The sequence below is a fragment of the Myotis myotis genome, unplaced genomic scaffold (genome assembly GCF_014108235.1).
Source record: "Myotis myotis isolate mMyoMyo1 unplaced genomic scaffold, mMyoMyo1.p scaffold_m19_p_7, whole genome shotgun sequence".
Taxonomy (NCBI): Eukaryota; Metazoa; Chordata; class Mammalia; order Chiroptera; family Vespertilionidae; genus Myotis; species Myotis myotis.
This window is the reverse complement of record NW_023416379.1, coordinates 92,440,038-92,454,623: the sequence shown is the minus strand read 5'-3', so window position 1 is coordinate 92,454,623 and position 14,586 is coordinate 92,440,038. Positions and strand designations below refer to the sequence as shown.

At 43.9% G+C, this 14,586-nt stretch overlaps 1 protein-coding gene and 1 pseudogene across 1 annotated transcript in view; one reads left to right on the top strand and one right to left on the bottom strand.

The window, feature by feature from the left end:
* SRPK1 (SRSF protein kinase 1) overlaps positions 1-14,586 on the bottom strand; it is a 76,842-nt gene that overhangs the window by 14,881 nt on the left and 47,375 nt on the right. Inside the window, 5 exon segments of the mRNA XM_036316116.1 lie at positions 6,016-6,116; positions 6,448-6,873; positions 7,248-7,461; positions 7,876-7,901; positions 12,789-12,954. Of these exon segments, the coding sequence (XP_036172009.1) occupies positions 6,016-6,116; positions 6,448-6,873; positions 7,248-7,461; positions 7,876-7,901; positions 12,789-12,954 (933 nt within the window).
* LOC118659767 lies at positions 2,294-2,901 on the top strand (annotated as a pseudogene).

The following is a 14,586-nucleotide window of genomic DNA, read 5'->3' as shown; positions in this document are numbered from 1 at the left end:
GAATCTTGGGGAAACAGATCATGTTAAGTACATGAGGATACAACCAGCAAAACAAGTGGAGTTTCTTTAACACATAAAATGTATGGGGGGGGGGGGAGGAGGAAACACCTCTATAGTAAAGGTAACTTAAGAGATTTAGTACCCAATTTTGCATTCATGGGTTTATTTGGATCTTATTTCAAATAAACGAATTTAAAAGAATGTTTATGAAGAGACTGAGAGAGGAAAATGGCTTTATGAGAAAACAAGGGATTCCAATATTGAGTTTGAAGTGGAAATGAACTGCAGGTGACACATTTGGAAAAATGAACATGTTGATCAAAGGAGTTGTCTTTATTCATGTGCCTCACTAATGCCTTACACAGATTCTGTAACTGATAAATGAGGTCAAGTATTAGCAAAAATAAAGAAGGTGGATTGGATACATACACACACTTCCACTCACTCCTGAAACTTCACTTTAATAGAGAACGCAGTGTTAATTTTTAAAGTATAAACTGACAAGGATAGTGGCAAAGAAATCAAAGCAATGAAAATTAAAAGTTGGAAAACAGAGAGATCTTTGGTGAATGTCTTAATGGATCCAAAAAAGCTGAATAATAAGCCACTGGTGAAAGCTGAGAAACAATGTGATGCATACTACAGTACACCTCCCCTAAGGCTCAGGGATTGGTGGTATCAAGTACAGTGGGGCCTTGACTTACGAGTTTAATTCGTTCCGTGACGGAGCTCGTAACTCAAATTACTCGTATGTCAAATCAAACAGTGAACGAGTGAGACATGTGATGCCGGGCTGATGTGGCATTCACTGTGACGTTCGCTGCGCCAACTAGCGGTGGGGTATCTGAAGCTGGCTCGTAACCCGAATTTTAGCTCGCAACTCAGCAAAAAATCAGCCGAGAGACGGCTCGTATCTCGAAAAACTTGTTAGTCAGGACACTTGTAAGTCAAGGCCCCACTGTATCTCTGGAAATATGGATGAAGGGGTGATTCAATACAGGAATGATCCTTTAAAACACCTTTTAAAGAAACAGAGCTCCAGAACACAGGGCTTGATAGAGTCTAACAGCCCTTATGGCCCACAGACCATTTGGAGGTTTTCTCTGGAATGGGTACAACAGGGTCTCCGGAGATGCTCTGTAGAGTTGAAGAGAGTACCATTCTGAAGACAAGGAAATTAAGTGACTCTAATTGAGCCGTGGGCAAACTATGGCCCGTTCAGCTGTTCTATCCGGCCCGCGGAGCCGAAAGAGCGGAGGGTTCTCTTGCTCTCCCCTCCGCTCCTTCACCAGCAGCAGTGTTAACATGGCAACGTCGGGAAACACGGCCGCAGCTCCTTCTTCTGAGTCCAGTTTAAGAACCCATTGTGGCCCTCGAGTCAAAAAGTTTGCCCCCCCTGACTAATTGCATGGTGAGCCCCAGTTTTCTTGCTTAACTCAGCTCCTTGAGTGCTAGTAGCCAGGCATTTACTCTCTGGGTAGGAAATCTAAGGAAGACTATAAGTTTCTGTGGGAAATATGACCAATTTAAGAGGAAAGATCCAGAGATCATGACATCCGAGGATGAAATGAAATGGCCTGACAGATGTACAAACTGTCAGTTATGAAAACACTCACAGGATGTAAAGTTCAGCATAGGGAATACAGTCAATAATATTGTAATAACTATGTGTGGTGCCAGATGGGTACTAGACTTACCAGAGTGATCACTTCGTAAGTTATATAAATGCCCAATTGCTATGTTGTACACCTGAAACTAATATAATCTTGTATATCAACTGTAATTAGAAAAAAAAAAAAGAAACCCAGACAGATCATTCTATAGTGAATAACAGTCAACAAGATCCACCCAGGCAGAGCTTCCAAATGCTTTCTAATAACTCCATTCATATAGTCATACGGTCCTTTGTTTAGTGACCCTAAACAGAAAGGAGGTAACACCTTAGAGGAAGAAAATATCAAAACTGGGAAAATGATCAATATCCTCTGAAAGTTAGAGAACCAAAAAACCTGGAGAGTAAAAATAAGGCTTCTTGAGAACAAGTTAAAAAATTTTCCAGAAGAGCTGCCGGCTCCTCCACGCTCCCCGAAGCCTCTTGGGTGCCGAGAGCCGCACTGGGACCCGCAGAGACTGCATCTGGACACCAGGAATTCACTGACAGTCACTCCTGGAGCTGGGCCTGGGCAGCTAACCCTGAAGCACCCCCTTGGGAACTCCAGCCTCAGCCCCACTGAGCCATCCCTGGCCTAGGCCGGGATCTGGGCTAACAATGCTCTCCCCTGGGACCTGAAAAATGGCGTCTGGGCAAGGACCTGGCCCTCCCAGGCATGCGTGTGAAGGGCCTGCCCTGTCCTCCACTTTGGAGGAGCAGGTAGCCCGGGACACAGAGGAGGTTTTCCGCAACTACGTTTTTTATCGCCATCAGCAGCAGGAAGCTGAGGGGTCAGCTGCCCCCACTGACCCAGAGATGGTCACCTTGTCCCCAGAGCCTGCCAGCACCTTAGTGCAGGTGGGTCGGCAGCTTGCCATCATCAAGGACAACATCAACCAGTGCTACACCATGTTGCAGCACCTGCAGCTGACACCAGAGAACGCCTACGAGTACTTCACCAAGATTGCCTCCAGCCTGTTTGAGAGCGGCATCAACTGGGGCCGGGTGGTGGCTCTCCTGGGCTTCGGCTACTGCTTGGCCCTCTACACCTACCAGCGAGGCCTGACCGGCTTCCTGGGCCAGGTGACCCGCTTCGTGGCCGACTTCATTCTGCATCACTGCATCGCCCGGGTGGATGGCGCAGAGGGGCGGCCCTGGACCTGGGCAATGGCCCCTTCCAGAATGTGCTGATAGTTCTGGCCGTGGTTCTGTTGGGCCAGTTTGTGGTACGAAGATTTTTTAAGTCATGACCCCAGGAAGGGAACTTTGGGGTCCCAGCTGAGACGCCTGCCTGGACTTTGGCCAAGCCTTCTTCCCTTACCCGTCCCCTGCAGGGGTCCCCCCCCTCAAGGGTACAGAAGCTTTAGCAAGTGGCACTCCAGCTTTAAAGGGCCCCTGCTTGGGGTCGGTCAGGCCGCGGGGCACCCCAACATTGCATGGTGCTAATGGACCCCCTCTCTGGGCTCAGCTCTCTGATGGGCTTTAGGGAGGTTGGTAACTTGGGGAAGCAGAAAGCTAGGAGGCACATTTCCCCAAGAAGTTTTTAATGGTTTTAGCTTTTTATAACGGCCTTAGGACACCCCTCCCCCCGCCCCCTGTCCCCACCACTCTGCCACAGGCCAGGACATGGGATATGGGGGTTAGTAGGCCTATCCTGTACCCCGGATTCAGCTGTTCTGGAAGGTCAGAGCTTGAGAGCTGACCTGGAGCCCAGTCCTAGTCCTTCCAAAGCTTCATGTCCCCAATAGGGCTGGCCGGGGTTGGGGGACAAGGACCTACTTAACCCCCCCCACCCCACCTATATGGCCTTGGCCGGCAGACTCTCAGGGATTAGGGCCCGGGGTGTGGGGTGAGGAGGCACACCAAGCTGTCTGGCTTTATCCACCAGGCCCCTCCCAACCTGCCTCCTGAGGTCCTCAGCCCTTTCCCTTCCCCTCACCACTTGCTCCAAGGCGTCACTACTTGAGAAGGCTGCCTGCCCCCATCACTCCATGCCAGGGGGCCAGGGGCCTCAGAAGAGTGGAGTTCTGAGGACCCCTCCTTGCAAAGACTCTAGGATTTAGGACAGTGATGGCAAACCTATGACACGCATGTCAGAGGTGACACACGAACTCATTTTTTTGGTTGATTTTTCTTTGTTAAATGGTATTTAAATATATAAAATAAATATCAAAAATATGTCTTTGTTTTACTATGGTTGCAAATATCAAAACATTTCTATATGTGACATGGCACCAGAGTTAAGCTAGGGTTTTTCAAAATGCTGACACGCCGAGCTCAAAAGGTTCGCCATCATTGGTTTAGGACTGTGGTTTGTGATGGTCAGGGAAAGAGGTAGGGAGCTCATCTTGAAGTTTCTGAGAGAAGGGCTATTAACATCACCAGAAACCCCAAGGTTGGGATCTACTCTCATGGCCTGGGCGCAGTGTAATTTGGGAGAACTGAATACTTGAACTTTACCCCCAAGCCCATCCATCTGCCTAAACCAGCCTGGGCAAACTACGGCCCGCGGGCGGATCCAGCCCATTTGAAATGAATAAAACTAAACTAAAAACAAAACAAAACAAAAAACAAGAAAAAAAAAGACCGTACCCTTTAATGTAATGATGTTTACTTTGAATTTATATTAGTTCACACAAACACTCCATCCATGCTTTTGTTCCGGCCCTCCGGTCCAGTTTAAGAACCCATTGTGGCCCTCCAGTCAAAAAGTTTGCCCACCCCTGGCTTAAACCCCTCCTGGGGGTAGGGGTGGGGGGCCTTGTCTATCTTATACAGCATAGGGATTTGAGAAGAAAAGTTGTTGATTTAACCAAATGCAGGGAGGAGATGCAGACGGAGCCCCCTGGCTACCCCCCTTCTGAGAGTGTTGGACAATAAACTGCCATCCCCCTCCCATTGGGGAAAAAAAAAATCTTCCAGAAAATAAAACAATAGAAAATAGGAGAGAAACATCAGAAATGATAGCACCTGCATAGGAGGTCTAACATTTGAATAATGCGACTTCAGAGCTAGAGAACAGAGACCAAGGAGAAGAAGAGAATTAAAAAAAAAAAAAAAAAATTAAGAAAATAAAACCAAGGAATTCGAATTTCACTATTGAGTCCATAGCATAATGGATGAAAACAGAGCTAGAGAGGCACACACTGCTGCGAAGTGATGTCCCTCAGACTTCCCTGGGGAAAGGCTTCATACAAAGGGCCAGGAATCAGAATGGCATTGAGCTTTAGCAGCAACAAGACAGGAAACTAAAAGACAAGAATGGAGCAATTACAACCACACTGAGGGGAAATGATTTTCAACCTAGAACTTGATGCCCAGCCAACTGATTGTAAAAGCAGAATAAAAACATATCAGACACACAAGGCTCCCCTCTGCCTGCTCAATCTCATACACCCTTTCTTAGGAAGCTACTCAAGTTACATGTACTCCAAAAAATGGAACAAAAACAAAACCAAGAAAGATCAGAGACAGAAACAAGGGATATAAAAAGAGAGTAAACAATAATCCCCAGGACAACAGTAAAGGATCCCAAATAGCAGAAATGCAGCAGGCCGATAGGGCAATCCAAAGGATGAACACAGACAGAAGACTCCAGGTTCCAGGATAGAGATTTTTAGGGAAAAAGAAAGAATACCAAGGTATCTTTTTGTGTTAAAGTGTAAGTATTCACACCACTAGGAGAAAATGTGGGGTTGAATTAAGTGATAAGTGTACAGAGTTGTCTAAGCATGAAACAGTGTTAGGCAGAAAAGGAAAAGGAATCCTAACACAATGCATGTTCAGTTCAGCTAAAGGTAACAGTAGAGTCCTAATAAGGAAACACAGAATAAATACCTAGCCAAAAATCATATTAAATTGGGAAGACTGGGGATGGGTGCAGTGGTGGTAAATTAGTCCTATTTTTCAGGAGGAAGAAATAATACCTAAAATTGAAAAAAAGAATTGGGAGCAATATAGTCAAGTTATTTATGAGTGAAATAAAGATAAGTACTGATGTGTGGAGATTGAAAAATTGGCAAAGGGAGTAGAGAGACTCCTCCCTTAAAAATCAAGCTATTTGAAAACCCCATAATGTGGATAAAAAGGGACTCCATACTAAACCTGACAAGTCCAGTGACTGAAAATAACCTCAGGGTGATCTGTTAATAAACGCCTAACTGGGCAGGATTGTTTCATTATATTATTCTCTCTAATAAATATATTTGAACTTTCCTAGAAGAAGTAAAAAACAGTCACTAAAAATGTTAACTGGCAATCTGGGTACAGAACTGAAGATGTTTTCTTCTGTTAGTAGAACTACATTCAAATCTCATTCATCACTAGTTGCTTCAAAACAAAGCACTGAGACTAGTTTAACTTACCACCCAACAGGCATTTCCAAGATCAGCAATCTTCACTTGGAGCTTCTCCGCATTCTTTGGTTCGAGGGGATTAACAAGAAAATTTCCAGCAGTAGATTTCCCTATAGACAACAGGCATTATCAATAAGACTGTTCAATGAACAGAACTACCCAAAGTTAATAAAACTCTGAGGTAATACACCAGGCCCCCAATTGGCAACTTACAATAACCTTTCTAAGACAAAGGGAAGATAGCAACACCTTGAGTTTCCAGATTTAAAACCTTTACCTTCTTGGCTGTGCACCCATTACAGGACAATAAAATTCAGTTACATACAGACTTATACATTTAACGTCACTTGGACACCTGCTGTAAAGCTTTATTAACAAAACCCATGAAATTGATGACTATGTATGCGGGGAAGTATTGGGGAAATATGTCTGCATAGGTACCTTTGCTGTCCAGTGGTCCATTATGTTCTTGGTCTTGTTCATCTTCACAAGGTATCTCTGCCCGAATACTTTCTTGAAGCTGACTGATGTCCTGTTCACTGAGTGACTGGTCTACATTTGATAAAGACTGACGCACCACAGTATCTGACACCTCAGAGGTTACAGGTGTACTAGAGTCTGTTTCTTGAGATGTGCTGCTGTCTCCATTTGGGGAGCTTAGGAAACTAGTTTCCTGCTTCAAATTTTGATCAGAGTCATTAGCATTATGTAGGTCATCTGTAAGCCTCAGTGTTTCTTTATTACTGTCCTCATTGTCCTCGGTATAATTAACGATTTCAATTACTCCATTGCAATTAATTTCTGCTGTACCACCCTCTACACCACGTTCCACAAGTGTTAGATCCTGGTCAACGGTACTTGACTCTTCTGAGGAACAAAGAGACAAAAAGGATGCATGTGTATGCGTAGGAGTGAAAGAACAGAAAAATTTCTCCACAAGATCAAAATATTTTCTAGAACTTACACAGTTATGTAAAAACACAATTGAACTAAAACCTATGTATAGAAGGACAAAGATCTTCTTATCCTTACCCAACTGCTAAATGATGTCTATGTTGCATTTCCTGAGAAAAGTTAGAAATTACATTTGAACATCACCTGCCTAACATTTATGACAAATTCTGTATTCTTACTATATAAGGACACCCCCAAAGATGTGCTGTATGCATGAAACCATTACATATAACAATGATAATGTTAAACTTTGCAATAAAGTTATTTTTGTGATGCTCTATTTATACCAAGTTTTTCTTGGGTCATTTTATTAGGTGGGTTCTCTTTCAAGGGTCTTTCAACAGGACTCTCTGATTCTTCTTGCTTGTTTGGTCTTTTTTGCCCAGGGCCCGACTCTTTCTCCATTTCCTCAATTTCCTGCATTCGCTTCTCTAGTAATTCTGCCTGGCGCTTCTGCTTCTTCTTCAATTTCTTCTTCTTATTCTTTGACATTTTGTCAGCCTGGGCGGAGATTACAAACAGATAAAGCCTTCAGGTGGCTAATCCATTACCCCTAGTTGGAGATAACTGTTAACTTTAATTACTTCCTAATCAAATGTCACTCTTTCCCTGACATTTTTCATTAACTTCAAAAAAGTGTATACTCTTATCAAACCAAATAAAAACAAAATTAACAACAAATCTTGGTCCTCTGAGCAGCCTATGGGGCTGGTGTACTCTCAGACACACTCCAATTTATAGATACCTCACCAGTACCAACTTGCCAAAGATGCATGGAATTTCTTGGAGAAAATTATAGAAGCGCAGGAATATTTTTTCCTTTGTTTTCAAATTCTAAACAAAATGTCATTGTCCATAACAGGAGAATCCCTGCCCCATAGATCAGAATTAAATACAGAAACACGTTATACTTACTGGTTTAGGCTGGGGTGCAGTACTGACTGAAAAGAAAAGAAAACCAAGTAAGAATCCTGGCATTCAGCAAAAATAAACTAATGCTCACATAAGACACCATACCAGAATGAAAAATCTCTCTTGTACAGTTTATACTGTAGAGAAAATTACTTAAGCAACTTTGATAGGAACATTTTTTAAAAGAAATAATGCATACAAAAGTTGACTAACTTAAAATAAGTTTAAATAAATTAAATTCTTCAGACAGCATAAATGCAGAGCCAATATGCCATTTCTGGTTTCCACAATTAATGCTGCTAAAATCCCATTCACACATACTGCTTAAAATAGAGTATGACAGAAAACAACCCCCTCATCCCTACCCAGGATTCGCATCTAATTCTTCCCCTATCACTTGTCAGTTTTAAATGAAGAGTGTCATCAAGAGCCATAGTAATTTGCTACACAGCATATCATGAATATTAGTTTAGCTTAGGTGAGAGGAAGAATCTTCGGTCTCCCTTTAAAACTTTTTTTAAATATATTTCATTGATTTTTTACAGAGAGGAAGGGAGGGGGAAAGAGAGTTAGAAACACAGATGAGAGAGAAACATCGATCAGCTGCCTCCTGCACGCCCCCTACTGGGGATGTGCCCACAACCAAGGTACATTCCCTTGCCCGGAATCGAACCTGGGACCCTTCAGTCCACAGGCCGACACTCTATCCACTGAGCCAAACTGGTTAGGGCATCCCTTTAAAATTTTTAAAAATTGTGGCAAAACCACATAAAATTTCCCTCTTAATCAGTAGTATTAACTGTATTCATACTGTTGGGTAAAATTTCTATAACCATTTCATTTTGGAAAAAAAAAAAAGAAATGCTATGCTCATCAAAAACTATCCATTTCCCTCTTCTTGAGTTTTCCTTTTTAAAGGAAGCCTATGATACTTCCTATCAAAGGAAGCCTAATAACTGATACTTTCAATTTGAAGATCAAGGAAGTTCCTCAGCCCTGGCCAGTGTGACTCAGTTGGCAGGGCATCATCCTGTGCAAGGAAAGGTTGCTGGTTCAGTTCACATGCCCAGGTTGAGGGCTTGATCCACAGTAGGGGGCGCGCAGAAGGAAGCTGATCAATGTTTCACTCTTGCATTGATGTTCCTCCCTCTCTCTATCCCTTCTTCTTTCTCTAAAAACTCAATGAAAAATCTTTTTTTAAAAAAGGTCCTCAAATATAATTAAACTATTAAAATTAAAATCTGAACTTCAAATGGAAATAATTATTGTAATCACAGTAGCCAATATTTATTTAGTACATGATGTTATATGGCACAATGCCAACTGCTTTAACATGAAATTTAATCCCAATAACTCCTGCATGAGAAAATAACGAAGTCAAATGACTCACTCAAGGAAACCCAGCTGATGATGAAGCCAGGATTCAAAATCTGTTCGTACCAGTGCTTAAACTTAAGGTGTTTTTTTTTTTTTAAATATATATTTTATTGATTTTTTACAGAGAGGAAGGGAGAGAGATAGAGAGTTAGAAATATCAATGAGAGAAAAACATGGATCAGCTGCCTCCTGCACACCCCCTACTGGGGATGTGCCCGCAACCAAGGTACATGCCCTTGACCGGAATCGAACCTGGGGACCCTTCAGTCCGCAGGCTGACGCTCAATCCACTGAGCCAAACCAGTTAGGGCAAACTTAAGGTTTTAATAGGTATTACCGTGATCCTGCACAGATCACTGATCCATAAATGAGCATGGTAAGAGGTAAACACATCAAAAATAGCCATCAAATCACAAGAGAAAATATTTTACATGAACCAGCTTTTACATATACAGTTGCCACAGGTTTTAGCTGTGTGACTCCACTTAATTGAGGATTTTTTTCTCTTCCTAATGATTTTCTCAATAACATTTTCTTTTCTCTAGCTTACTTTTCCATAAGAATATAGTATATGAAATATAACATACAAAATATGTATTAATCAACTATATGTTATTGGTAAGGCTTCTGGTCAACAGTAGGCTATTAGTAGTTACTTTTTGGGGGAGTCAAAAGTGTTAAGCTGACAAGAAAAAAAATATTTTAAATATATTTTTATTGATTTCAGAGAGGAAAGAAGAGGGAGAGAGAGGTAGAAACATCCATGATGAGAGAGAATCATGAATTGGCTGCCTCCTGCATGCCTCCTACTGGGGGTCGAGCCTGCAACCCAGGCTTGAGCCCTGACTGGGAATCGAACCAGTGACCTCCTGGTTCATAGGTCGATGCTCAACCATTGAGCCACACCAGCTGGGCAAGAAAAAATTTTTTTGAGGTGTCCTAAATTAAATTATAGCAGGCTGGAGAGTGAAAGGAAGAGATGAGAGGCTAATCTCTTAACGCATGCAGGCCAAAACCAACAAATATTCCTGAAGGTATGCTGACACTTTCAATTAATCTCCAGGTGACTATCTCAGAAAAAATAGCCTAATAGCTGACCACCAAGTGTCACTGCATCCGGCTTATGCACGATATTTCCAGAGTGTTGCACACAACCTATCTTAAAGAATAAACATTTCTTCCTTTGAACCTATCTCATAACTAGCCCTTTACCTATAACTAAATTCTTTCGAAACAACTTACATCTTTCTTCCCCCTAAACTGTTTGTCTAAAAGATCCACCAATCCCAGAAGGGTAGACATTGTTGTCTTCTCCATGTAGTTCTGCTGCTGATGGTTTAGATAGCATGCTCCAGGACCCAGGCCTATTTCTGGCTAGCATGTGGCTCAATAAAGCTTTTCTTTTAGAAAAGATTTGGCTATGACTTAACAAAGCAAATATTTTTAATGTATAGGGGTCTATGTGCTTAAGTCCCCAGTTGTTCAAGGGTCAACTGTACAACATATATATACCTAAAAGACACAAGCTCTAGTGTTTTCCTTCCAATTATGGAAGCAATACAGAGAGTGAAAAAAATCTTTGGAAAACTGGGACTATTTTGTACACATAAGCACTTATTGTACCTTCTTGTTAAACTAGAGGCTTGATACATGAAATTCGTGCACTGGATATGTGTATGTGTGTCTTCCTCAGCCCAGCCTGCGCCCTCTCGCACTCCTGGAGCCCCTCAATGGATCGCCCCACAGAGGGAGGCCCCACCCACCTGCCTCAGCGCCACAGGTGGGGTAGTCTGGGCCTCCCTCTGCAGGGTGATGGCCACCCACCCCCCTCCCCAGACCAATTGCACCCGCCTTGGCTGGCCTGGCATCAGTGCCTGTCATAGCGTGGTCGTCCAGACGTTGTTGTTCAGCCAATCGGTTGATTTGCATATTACACTTTTATTATTATAGATCAGCGATTCTCAACCTGTGGGTTGAGACCCCTTTGGGGGTTGAATGACCCTTTCACGGGTCGCCTAAGACCATCAGAAAACACATATATAATTACATATTGTTTTTGTGATTAATCACTATGCTTTATGTTCAATTTGTAACAATGAAATTGGGGGTCACCACATAAAGAACTGTATTAAAGGGTTGCGGCATTAGGAAGATTGAGAACCACTGTTATAGTTTAACTAGAGGCCCAGTGCACAAAAATTTGTGCACTCGGGGGGAGGAGGGGGTCCCTCAGCCCGGCCTGTGCCCTCTCACAGTCTGGGACCCCTCGGGAGATAACGACCTGCTGGCTTAGGCCTGCTCCCGGGTGGCAGAGGGCAGGCCCAATCCCTAGGTGCAGCCCCTGGTCAGGCTCAGAGCAGGGCCGATTGGGGAGTTGGGGCGCCACCCCCTCATGCACAGAGCAGGGCAGATTGGGAGGTTGTGATGCCACCCTCAGTCATGCTCAGGGTAGGACCAATTGGGGGGTTGGGGCACCGTCCCCTGTCACACTCAAGGCAGGGTCGATGGGGAGGTTGCAGCGCCACCCCCTGCCATGCACAGAGCAGGGCCAATCCAGGGGTTGGGGCGCTGCCCCCTGTCACACACAGGGCAGGGGCAATCAGGGGGTTGGGGCGCTGCCCCCGTCACCCACAGAGCAGGGCCAATCAGGGGGTTGGGGCGCCGCCACTGTCACACTCAGGGCAGGGCCGATGGGGAGGTTATGGCTCTACCCCATCACACACAGAGCAGGGCCCGTGTGGGCGGGGGGGGGGGGGGGGGTTAGGGAGCTCCCCCCTATCAGGCACAGAGTAGGGCTGCTCAGGGGGTTGGGGCCCCGCCCCCTGTCACACACAGAGCCGCAGGGCAATCAGGGGGTTTGGGCGCTGCCCCCTGTCACGCTGATCCCGGTGCCGGGAGGCATATTACCCTTTTACTATATAGGGTAGAGGCCTGGTGCATGGGTGGGGCTGGCTGGTTTGCCCTGAAGGGTGTCCTGGGATCAGGGTGGGGGTCCCCACTGGGATGCCTGGCCAGCCTGGGTGAGGGGCTGAGGGCTGTTTTCAGGCTGGGGGTGACTGAAGCTCCCAACCCCTCCTTTTTTTCTTTTTCTTTTTTTATTCTGGGCCAGCTTTACCTTGAGGCTTGGCTCCAGCTCTTAGGCCTCCGGCTGAAAGTAGGTTTCTGGCCTTTGCATACAATGTTGTGAATCTGCTGGCTGAAGTCCGGTGGTATTTGTTACAACGTTTCTTAAACTGCTCGCTCAGAGGCCTGCAGCCGCAGGCGGGGAACGTTGGTTTCCTCCAACGATCCTCCGTCACTGAGGCAACCAAGCCTCATGTTAGTTTCAAGCTGCCTGGCTGCCGGCCGCCATCTTGGCTGACAGTTAATTTGCATATCTCGCTGATTAGCCAATGAAAAGGGTAGCGGTCGTGCACCAATTACCATGTTTCTCTTTTATTAGTGTAGAAGATGTGATTTACTTAACTGTCTAGTAATAGAATAAAAATAGAAACTTGACTTAATTGCTAATGAAAGCAAAGTCCCCAAAACAAATATACCTGCAGATCCAGAAGGTGGAGGAGCTCCAGACCGCTGCCATTCTGTGGCTTCTGCAGCCAGCCTCCGGATGTACTGTTCATTCACCGACAACAAGATGTTTTCTGGTTTAATGTCAGTGTGGATGATCCGGCACTTGCTGTGTAAGTAATCCAGACCCTGTAACACCTGTGTGGGAACAGAGCAGGAGACTTGCAAACACAAAAGACAAGTCTTTCTGGAAAAGGAAGAAATCACAATAACTTAAAAAAAAATAAAACTATACAAATGGCCCTGACCAGTTTTGCTCAGTAGCTAGAGCATTGGCCTGTGGACTGCAGAGTCCCAGGTTCGATTCTGGTCAAGGGCATGTACCTTGGTTGTGGGCACATCCCCAGTAGGGAGTGTGCAGGAGGCAGCTGATCCATGTTTCTCTCTCATGGATGTTTCTAACTCTCTATCCCTCTCCCTTCCTCTCTGTAAAAAATCAATAAAAATATATTTAAAAAAAAAACTATACAAATGATGTGGCAGCTTTCCACAGAGAATAAGGTATTTTTTTAAAGCACAAAGATTAACTGTGAATTATGAATGAAGGCAAGAGCTTAACTTATTTATAATAAAAAGTTCTTCCAAGTTTTACAAAGTGAATTCTACTTGGAGATATTTTTAAGTACATTATAAAGATTGAGGAAAAAAATGGTACAGATGCCCTTTAAATACTGAAATGTACTAGTACGTGGTGAAAGAGATTTAGGTATCTTGTAATTCAAATTTCCTTTTGATGAAGAACTTTTGCTTCCCAGTGTGGAGCTCTTTCCACCAAAACACAATGTCGAAACAAATTATTTGCCCTTTGATGTATTAATACTTTCCTGACAGTATTCTTTACTGAACACTGAAAGGTATTAATAATACTAGAAAATGCCCACAGACCTGGTCAGTGTGGCTCAGTCGGGTGAGTGTCATCCCATGCACCAAAAGGTTACCAGTTTGATTCCCTGTCAGAGCACATGCCCAGGTTGCCGGGTCAATTCCCAGTAGGGGGCGTGCAGGAGGCAGCTGATACATGTTTCTCACATGGATGTTTCTCTCTCTCTCTCTCTCTCTCTCTCTCTCTCAAAAAAAACAACAACAACCACAAACCCTCCAAAAAATCAATAAAAACATTTTTAAAAAAAGAAAAAGAAAGTGCCCATGAACAATGTTATAAAAAGAGATTGTAATGATTTGACCTGGCAATTCCTTTTCTGGTAATACTCACCTAAGGATATTTTTCCATTGATTTTTAGAAAGAGTGGAAGGGAGGGAGAGACAGAGAGAGAGAGAAACATCGATGTGGAGAGAAACATCAATTGGTTGCCTCCTGCACATGTCTGGACCAGGCAGGGCCGGAGATCAAACTGAGGTATGTGCCCTTGACTGGAATTGAACCTGAGACCCTTCAGTCTGTGGGCCAACACTGTCCACTGAGCCAAACTGGCTAGGGCGACATAGCAATTCTTTAGTACCACAGAATTAGTATTTGTAACCAGAACTTCTAAATAAGGGTTCCAAATTTTCAAAAATCAGGAACTGCACACAGCTTCCCCTCTAGTAATTATTATAGAAATTGTTTTTTGTTGTTATTGTTAATCCTCACCCAAAGATATGTTTCTTTTTTAAAAAAATATATTTTATTGATTTTTTTACAGAGAGGATGGGAGAGGGATGGAGAGTTAGAAACATCGATGAGAGAGAAACATCGATCAGCTGCCTCCTGCACACCCCCTACTGGGGATGTGCCCGCAACCAAGGTACATGCCCTTGACCGGAATCGAA